General features: G+C 71.6%; 1 protein-coding gene across 1 annotated transcript in view; it reads left to right on the top strand.

Annotated features, from left to right (window-relative positions):
• Positions 1-5502: 5502 nt before the first annotated feature.
• The window catches only part of DNAH17 (dynein axonemal heavy chain 17), a 60430-nt gene continuing 56714 nt past the window's right edge, over positions 5503-9218 (top strand). Inside the window, exons 1-6 of the mRNA XM_059671429.1 lie at positions 5503-5847; positions 6434-6627; positions 7307-7496; positions 7654-7753; positions 8217-8302; positions 8440-8565. Coding sequence (XP_059527412.1) covers positions 5503-5847; positions 6434-6627; positions 7307-7496; positions 7654-7753; positions 8217-8302; positions 8440-8565 — 1041 coding nt within the window. The remainder of the gene's footprint in view (positions 5848-6433; positions 6628-7306; positions 7497-7653; positions 7754-8216; positions 8303-8439; positions 8566-9218) is intronic.

Genomic DNA, 9218 nt, shown 5'->3' with positions numbered 1-9218 from the left:
GGGAGGCGGGGAGGGAGGGAGGCGGGGAGGCAGGGAGGCGGGGAGGGAGGGAGGCGGGGAGGGAGGGAGGCGGGGAGGGAGGGAGGCGGGGAGGCGGGGAGGCGGGGAGGCAGGGAGGGAGGGAGGCAGGGAGGCAGGGAGGCAGGGAGGGAGGGAGGCAGGGAGGGAGGGAGGCAGGGAGGCAGGGAGGCAGGGAGGCAGGCAGGGAGGGAGGGAGGGAGGGAAGGAGGGAGGCAGGGAGGCAGGGAGGCAGGGAGGGAGGGAGGCAGGGAGGGAGGGAGGCAGGGAGGCAGGGAGGGAGGGAGGCAGGGAGGGAGGGAGGCAGGGAGGCGGGGAGGCAGGGAGGGAGGGAGGCAGGGAGGGAGGGAGGCAGGGAGGGAGGGAGGCAGGGAGGCGGGGAGGCAGGGAGGGAGGGAGGCAGGGAGGGAGGGAGGCAGGGAGGCAGGGAGGGAAGGAGGGAGGCAGGGAGGCAGGGAGGGAGGGAGGCAGGGAGGGAGGGAGGCAGGGAGGCGGGGAGGCAGGGAGGGAGGGAGGCGGGGAGGGAGGGAGGCGGGGAGGCGGGGAGGCGGGGAGGCAGGGAGGGAGGGAGGCAGGGAGGCAGGGAGGGAGGGAGGCAGGGAGGGAGGGAGGCAGGGAGGCAGGGAGGGAGGGAGGGAGGGAAGGAGGGAGGCAGGGAGGCAGGGAGGCAGGGAGGGAGGGAGGCAGGGAGGGAGGGAGGCAGGGAGGCAGGGAGGCAGGGAGGGAGGGAGGCAGGGAGGGAGGGAGGCAGGGAGGGAAGGAGGGAGGCATGGAGGGAGGGAGGCAGGGAGGGAAGGAGGGAGGCAGGGAGGGAGGGAGGCAGGGAGGCAGGGAGGGAGGGAGGCAGGGAGGGAAGGAGGGAGGCAGGGAGGGAGGGAGGCAGGGAGGCAGGGAGGCAGGGAGGGAGGGAGGCAGGGAGGGAGGGAGGCAGGGAGGCGGGGAGGCAGGGAGGGAGGGAGGCAGGGAGGCGGGGAGGCAGGGAGGGAGGGAGGCGGGGAGGCGGGGAGGGAGGGAGGCAGGGAGGCAGGGGGGGAGGGAGGCAGGGAGGGAGGGAGGCAGGGAGGCAGGGAGGCAGGGAGGGAGGGAGGGAGGGAAGGAGGGAGGCAGGGAGGCAGGGAGGCAGGGAGGCAGGGAGGGAGGGAGGCAGGGAGGGAGGGAGGCAGGGAGGGAGGGAGGCAGGGAGGGAGGGAGGCAGGGAGGCAGGGAGGGAGGGAAGGAGGGAGGCAGGGAGGCAGGGAGGCAGGGAGGCAGGGAGGCAGGGAGGGAGGGAGGCAGGGGGGGAGGGAGGCAGGGAGGGAGGGAGGCAGGGAGGCAGGGAGGCAGGGAGGGAGGGAGGGAGGGAAGGAGGGAGGCAGGGAGGCAGGGAGGCAGGGAGGCAGGGAGGCAGGGAGGGAGGGAGGCAGGGAGGGAGGGAGGCAGGGAGGCAGGGAGGCAGGGAGGGAGGGAGGGAGGGAGGGAAGGAGGGAGGCAGGGAGGCAGGGAGGCAGGGAGGGAGGGAGGGAGGGAGGCAGGGAGGGAGGGAGGGAGGCAGGGAGGCAGGGAGGGAGGGAGGGAGGCAGGGAGGGAGGGAGGGAGGGAGGCAGGGAGGCAGGGAGGCAGGGAGGCAGGGAGGCAGGGAGGCAGGGAGGGAGGGAGGCAGGGAGGGAGGGAGGGAGGGAGGCAGGGAGGCAGGGAGGGAGGGAGGCAGGGAGGCAGGGAGGCAGGGAGGGAGGGAGGCAGGGAGGCGGGGAGGGAGGGAGGCAGGGAGGGGGGGGAGGCGGGGAGGCGGGGAGGGAGGGAGGCGGGGAGGCGGGGAGGGAGGGAGGCGGGGAGGGGGGGAGGCGGGGAGGCGGGGAGGCAGGGAGGGAGGGAGGCAGGGAGGGAGGGAGGCAGGGAGGGAGGGAGGCAGGGAGGCGGGGAGGCAGGGAGGGAGGGAGGCAGGGAGGCGGGGAGGCGGGGAGGGAGGGAGGCGGGGAGGGAGGGAGGCGGGGAGGCAGGGAGGCGGTGAGGGAGGGAGGCGGGGAGGGAGGGAGGCGGGGAGGGAGGGAGGCGGGGAGGCGGGGAGGCGGGAGGCAGGGAGGGAGGGAGGCAGGGAGGCAGGGAGGCAGGGAGGGAGGGAGGCAGGGAGGGAGGGAGGCAGGGAGGCAGGGAGGCAGGGAGGCAGGGAGGGAGGGAGGGAGGGAAGGAGGGAGGCAGGGAGGCAGGGAGGCAGGGAGGGAGGGAGGCAGGGAGGGAGGGAGGCAGGGAGGCAGGGAGGGAGGGAGGCAGGGAGGGAGGGAGGCAGGGAGGCGGGGAGGCAGGGAGGGAGGGAGGCAGGGAGGGAGGGAGGCAGGGAGGGAGGGAGGCAGGGAGGCGGGGAGGCAGGGAGGGAGGGAGGCAGGGAGGGAGGGAGGCAGGGAGGCAGGGAGGGAAGGAGGGAGGCAGGGAGGCAGGGAGGGAGGGAGGCAGGGAGGGAGGGAGGCAGGGAGGCGGGGAGGCAGGGAGGGAGGGAGGCGGGGAGGGAGGGAGGCGGGGAGGCGGGGAGGCGGGGAGGCAGGGAGGGGGGAGGGAGGCAGGGAGGCAGGGAGGGAGGGAGGCAGGGAGGGAGGGAGGCAGGGAGGCAGGGAGGCAGGGAGGGAGGGAGGGAGGGAAGGAGGGAGGCAGGGAGGCAGGGAGGCAGGGAGGGAGGGAGGCAGGGAGGGAGGGAGGCAGGGAGGCAGGGAGGCAGGGAGGGAGGGAGGCAGGGAGGGAGGGAGGCAGGGAGGGAAGGAGGGAGGCATGGAGGGAGGGAGGCAGGGAGGGAAGGAGGGAGGCAGGGAGGAGGGAGGCAGGGAGGCAGGGAGGGAGGGAGGCAGGGAGGGAAGGAGGGAGGCATGGAGGGAGGGAGGCAGGGAGGGAAGGAGGGAGGCAGGGAGGGAGGGAGGCAGGGAGGCAGGGAGGGAGGGAGGGAGGCAGGGAGGGAAGGAGGGAGGCAGGGAGGGAGGGAGGCAGGGAGGCAGGGAGGCAGGGAGGGAGGGAGGCAGGGAGGGAGGGAGGCAGGGAGGCGGGGAGGCAGGGAGGGAGGGAGGCAGGGAGGCGGGGAGGCAGGGAGGGAGGGAGGCGGGGAGGCGGGGAGGGAGGGAGGCAGGGAGGCAGGGGGGGAGGGAGGCAGGGAGGGAGGGAGGCAGGGAGGCAGGGAGGCAGGGAGGCAGGGAGGCAGGGAGGGAGGGAGGGAGGGAAGGAGGGAGGCAGGGAGGCAGGGAGGCAGGGAGGCAGGGAGGGAGGGAGGCAGGGAGGGAGGGAGGCAGGGAGGCAGGGAGGCAGGGAGGGAGGGAGGGAGGGAGGGAAGGAGGGAGGCAGGGAGGCAGGGAGGCAGGGAGGCAGGGAGGGAGGGAGGGAGGGAGGCAGGGAGGGAGGGAGGGAGGCAGGGAGGCAGGGAGGGAGGGAGGGAGGCAGGGAGGGAGGGAGGCAGGGAGGGAGGGAGGGAGGGAGGCAGGGAGGCAGGGAGGCAGGGAGGGAGGGAGGCAGGGAGGCAGGGAGGCAGGGAGGCAGGGAGGGAGGGAGGCAGGGAGGGAGGGAGGGAGGGAGGCAGGGAGGCAGGGAGGGAGGGAGGCAGGGAGGCAGGGAGGCAGGGAGGGAGGGAGGCAGGGAGGCGGGGAGGGAGGGAGGCAGGGAGGGGGGGAGGCGGGGAGGCGGGGAGGGAGGGAGGCGGGGAGGCGGGGAGGGAGGGAGGCGGGGAGGGGGGGAGGCGGGGAGGCGGGGAGGGGGGGAGGCGGGGAGGCGGGGAGGGGGGGAGGCAGGGAGGCGGGGAGGCAGGGAGGCGGGGAGGCAGGGAGGGAGGGAGGCAGGGAGGCAGGGAGGCGGGGAGGCAGGGAGGCAGGGAGGCAGGGAGGCAGGGAGGGAGGGAGGCAGGGAAGGAACATGCCCCACTGGGGCCTCCCTGGTGGGCGATCTCAGGCAGCTCAGCCAACAGAGCTCCATTTGCGAGGCCTCGCTGCGGCCTCTGTGGCGTGGACTGTGGACTCGTGTCAGACGGTCTGTTGTGCCCCTGGAACGCGTGGGGCCCTCTCTGTGACCTTCGCTTGGCGGGGCTGCAGCGCGCTGGGCAGAGCGCCCGGAGCCGGGCGCTGCGGCTTGAAAGCCACGGGGTCCCCGGGCCCCTGCCACGGCCACGGCCTCACCTCACATGCTTGACCCTCTGTGTCTGGGACACAGACCCGGGACCTGATTCTGGTGGAAGGGGCCGGGCTAAGACCTCGATCTCGTGTTGCAAACCGCCCCTCAGAGGAGGTGAAGCATAAAATGACCATTCCAGCCCGGCCCGCGTGGCTCCGTGGTGGAGCGTCACCCTAGGAACCGGGAGGTCACAGTTCAATTCCCGGTCGGGCACATGCCCGGGTCGCGGGCTCCGTCCCCAGTTGCGGGAGGCGGGGTGTGTGTGCGGGAGGTGACCAATCTCTCCCTCTCCCTGCTTCTCTGAAATCAATAAAAAAATATATATTTTTAATGACCGAGTCAGATGCTGGCAGGAACGGAAAAGGAAGGGACCCAGGGCGGCAGGACGGCGCGAGCACCGGGCAGTCAGCGCCCGAGTCCGGATGCCGCGATGGCCTGGCCGCCCCCAGCTCCGGGCCCAGCCGCCCCGCGGGTGGAGGTGGAGACATCACATCCGGGCCTTTCCGTGGTGGCGGGAGCAGGGGGCTGTCCTCTGCTCCACCGCCCATCACTCAGGTCCCCAGAAGGTTCTAGAAGCCCCGGAGCTGAGGGGACCTGAGGTTCTGTGGCAGTTGGAGCCGTTTGAGGGAAGGAAGCCATTCCCTTTGCTGCTGGTTCGAGGAGGAGTGCCGGTCAGTGTGCCCTGCTGGCACCCGGGCAGCGTTTGCCGTCAGCTGATGAGGGGGCCTTGGCCAGAGGAGGGGGGACCCAGACCCTGGAGGACGGGGACCGGTCACCCGCCCCAAAGCGGCTCTGCTCCTGCTTAGGGCTGGTTGGGGGCTGGGGTTGGTCAAGGGGCTGGGGCTGGTTGGGGCACTGGGGCCGGTCAGGGAGCTGGGGCTGGTCAGGGGGCTAGGGTTGGTCAAGGGGCTGGGGCTGGTCAGGGGGCTAGGGTTGGTCAAGGGGCTGGGGCTGGTCAGGGGGCTAGGGTTGGTCAAGGGGCTGGGGCTGGTCAGGGGGCTAGGGTTGGTCAAGGGGCTGGAGCTGGTTGGGGGACTGGGGCTGGTCAGGGGGCTGGGGTTGGTCGGGGGGCTGGGGTTGGTCGGGGGGCTGGGGCTGGTTGGGGGGCTGGGGCTGGTCAGGGGGATGGGGTTGGTCAGGGGGCTGGGGTTGGTCGGGGGGCTGGGGTTGGTCAGGGGGCTGGGGCTGGTCAGGGGGCTGGGGCTGGCTGGGGGCTGGGGTTGGTCAGGGGGCTGGGGCTGGCCGGGGGGCTGGGGCTGGCCGGGGGGCTGGGGCCGGGCGGGGTTGGGTGGGCACCGGCCGGGAGGCGCGCTGCGATGCTGCATCGAGCGCCTGTCCCTTGGCCAGGGGCCTGTGGAAGGCGCCGTCAGCATGACCATCACACCGGATGTGCGCTTCGAGTACCTGGAGGGCATCGCCGCCCTGCTCCTCCGCTTCAAGCCGGACAAGTGGGGCAAGCTGCTGGGCGCCGAGGAGAGCCTGGCGCTGTTCACCGAGTTCTTCGACAAGCCCGACGTGCTGGTGCTGGTGCTGACGCTCAACACGGCCGGCATGATCGTGCCCTGCCTGGGCTTCCCCGCCGCCCTCAAGACCAAGGGCGCCTACTTCATCAAGAAGAAGCCGGAGAACATCAGCAAGACCAACATCAAGGAGTCGCTCATCTACGGGGACATCAGCCCGGCCCCCGTGGACCAGCTCATCGCGGTGGTGGAGGAGGTGCGTGCGGGCGGCGCGGCCGGGGCGGGGCTGGGGGCCGGGCAGGAGCAGCCTCTGTTCCTCGTCCCGTCAGTGATGGGCCTGGAGCCCACTTCCCCAGGGTGGTGCCTGGCCACCTGCCTGGCTGGGGGGCTGGTTAGAAGGGCAGGAGGTCAGGCCCGCCCCCCCCCCCATGGCTGGGACACGGGCGATCGGGCAGGACCCCCGGCGCTACTGCGCACCTGCCGGCAAGAGGCTGTGGGGACGTTTGCCCATTGATGTTTAGAGGGAGTGGGAGGAGGGGGAGGACAGAGAGAGAAGCATCCATGTGAGAGAGACACATCGATTGGTTGCCTCCCCCACGCCCGGACCGGGGCCAGGGATGGAGCCTGCAACCCAGGTACGTGCCCTTGACCGGAATCAAATCTGGGGCCCTTTAGCCCGCAGGCCAACGCTCCATCCACTTGGCAGAAAAAGTGGTGCCCCAGCCCCTGGCACAGGAGAGGCCTCGCTGTCCCCGGGCCCCGCGCTGCGGGCTCGCCGTGCATGCCTCCTGGGTGCCGCGGAGTCGGCGACGGCCCGGGGAACACAGACCCTGTCCTCGCAGGTCCTCTACTCGCTGCTAAACCAGAGCGAGAACATGAGCGGGTGGCCCCGCGTGGTCTCGGAGGACCTGGTGAAGCAGGTGCACCGGCTCAAGAACGAGATGTTCGTGATGGGGGGCAAGATCCGGGGCAAGACGCTGCTGCCCATCCCCGAGCACCTGGGGAGCCTGGACGGCACGCTGGAGTCCATGGAGAGGTGGGCCCGCCGGACGGCCCGCAGCCCGCACGACACCGGGGGCGAGACGGGGCACAGAGTCCGGGTGGAGGGCACGGGAGCCCTCCCCATCACGTACCTGGGCCGGTCCAACGTCACGTTGTCACGTGTGTCCCCCAGCCGGGAAAGGGGGCCCCAGCTTTAGGATGTGGGTACCCGGGGCACTGAGGGGCCTGGCAGGGATTTCCAGCAGGTGGAGATGGCACTCCCGGGCCCCCCCCCCCACCACGTGCCCGACCCCCACGCGCAGCTGCTGGTGCGTGAGGCTCCCGGAGCTGCCCAGGGCGATGGCTCGTTCCACCTGCTCACACCCGAGGGTGGCCGCTCCGGGGCTCGCCGTGTGGGCAGGTCCTCCTGGGCCACTGAGCCCCAGTCGGAATGGCCAGGGGGCACCATCTTGGACATTATCTTCCAAAGCTGGCCTTCTGTTTCTGGGGGGAGCCGGCCTCTCTGAGCGCGCCCCCATTTGCTCAGGCTCTCCCCTCGCCGGGAGACGGGGGAACCCTCCAGCCTCCCCAGGTGGCTGTGAGGAGGAGCCTGGGATGGGGGTGGGACTCAGGGCTGCTGGTGGGTGTTGGGGGCCTGTCGGAAGGAGGCCGGGGGGCAGGGCGGCTGGAGCCCCGTCGAGGAGGCCTGGCATCCCCCCACCCCTGCCTTGCAGGCTCCCCTCGCTGGACAGCAGCCTGTTGCACGCCATCGAGACCATCGTCATCGACTGGTCCCACCAGATCCGGGACGTGCTGAGCAAAGACTCGGCCCAGGCCCTGCTGGATGGGATGAACCCGCTGCCCCGGGTCGAGTTCGAGTTCTGGGACACACGGCTGATGAACCTCCAGTGCATCCATGACCAGGTGACCGGGTGACGGGGCACCAGAGCCCGAGGGTACCCAGCTCCTCCGAGTCGGTGCCTCAGCCCCCCTGCCCCCACCCTCCCCCCGGCCACAGGGTCAGGCTGCGCGTCCAGGTCTGCGTTTCTCCTGAAAGGCCATGTTCTCCTCTCCTCCTCAGCTGAACAGGCCCAAAGTGAACAGAATAGTTGAGATCCTGGAAAAAGCCCAAAGCTGCTACTGGCCAGCCCTGCAGAACGTGTACTTGAGCGTCACTGACGGTGAGCAGGGACCCGGGGACGCTGCCGGTGCCTCCCAGAGGGCCTGGGGCTTGGCCGCCCCCGCCCCGCCCCAGGAGCAGCTTCCAGGCCCCCACACAGGAAGCTCCCGTGTGTGTTTTAAATGTGTTTTTATTGGTTTCAGAGAAGGGAGAGGGAGCGAGAGATCGAAACAGCAACGCTGAGAGAATCACTGGCCGGCTGCCTCCTGCACGCCCACACTGGGGATGGAGCCCACAACCCGGGCCTGGGCCCTGACCTCGAATCGTACCGTGGCCTCCTGATTCATAGGTCGATGCTCGACCACTGAGCCACACAGGCCGGGCGAAGCGGCTGCGTTTGGAGGGAGCAGGGCTCCCTAACACAGAGCCCGCCGGGTTTTGTCTGACCAGGGGCAGTGGGCTGGTGTTCTCTCCCATGTGGATGCGCACTTGACCTTGACCTTAACCTTGTTGGTTGTGTGCAGGGCTGAAGGAGGCCAACGACATTGTCCTGCACCTCAAGCCTCTGCGGATCTTGCTGGAGGAGATGGAGCAGGCGGACTTCACGGCGGTACGTCCGCGTCAGCGAGAGGACGGCCACCGGCAGGGGCGGGGCTCGCGGCCCGGGGGCGGGGCCTCTCCCGCCGCGTTGGGGTCCCTGCGGGGACAGCTGAGATGACACGACCGAGCGCCCGTGTGTCCCCGCAGCTCCCGACCTTCATCGCCAAGGTGCTGTACACCATCTGCCTCATCTGGGCCAACTCCAAGCACTACAACACACCCTCCAGGGTCATCGTCATCCTGCAGGAGTTCTGCAACCAGGTCATGGACATGGTAGGCGGCCCTGCCCGCCGCCCCGGCTGGCACAGGGGTGCTCAGGCCCCGGCTGGCGCAGGGCACACACAGGCCACGGCTGGCGCAGGGCACGCACAGGCCCCGGCTGGCGCAGGGGTGCTCAGGCCCCGGCTGGCGCAGGGGTGCTCAGGTGCGCACAGGCCCCCACTGGCGCAGGGCGCGCCAGCCTGGCGCAGGGCGTGCACAGGCCCCGGGGGCCACTGGAGCTCTCCTGGGACCTGGGCTCTGCCAGCCCCACATGTTGGAGGGAGGAGCCAAGGAAGGGGCTCTGCCTCCTGCCCCAAGGCGGGGCCAGGGCTCTGTGGGGTCCCGGGTCCTGTACTGAGCTGCCTCCATCTCCCTCAACCCGAGGCCCTTCCCTTCTCCTCTGCACCAGCTGCCCACCTGCCTGTGGGCATTCAGATGGCGCCCACAGCCCTGTCTGCAGGCCCCACAGGGCACTGCGGCCCGGACCCGCCCCCCCACACCTCCCTGCAGCCCGCAGCAGGTTGTCCCAGCCCCACCGGGAGGGTCTAGTCGCCTGTGACCAGGGAGGAGGGGCCACCTGGCGGGCGGCAGGTGGCGGGCGGGTTGTGTCCCGAGAAGCAAGTCCCGGCCCATGGTGGCTGGTCTCCTACCCGCCTGCCAGCCCT

The sequence above is a fragment of the Myotis daubentonii genome, chromosome 16, assembly GCF_963259705.1.
Source record: "Myotis daubentonii chromosome 16, mMyoDau2.1, whole genome shotgun sequence".
Lineage (NCBI taxonomy): Eukaryota > Metazoa > Chordata > Mammalia > Chiroptera > Vespertilionidae > Myotis > Myotis daubentonii.
This window is presented reverse-complemented; position numbering and strand designations above follow the sequence as displayed.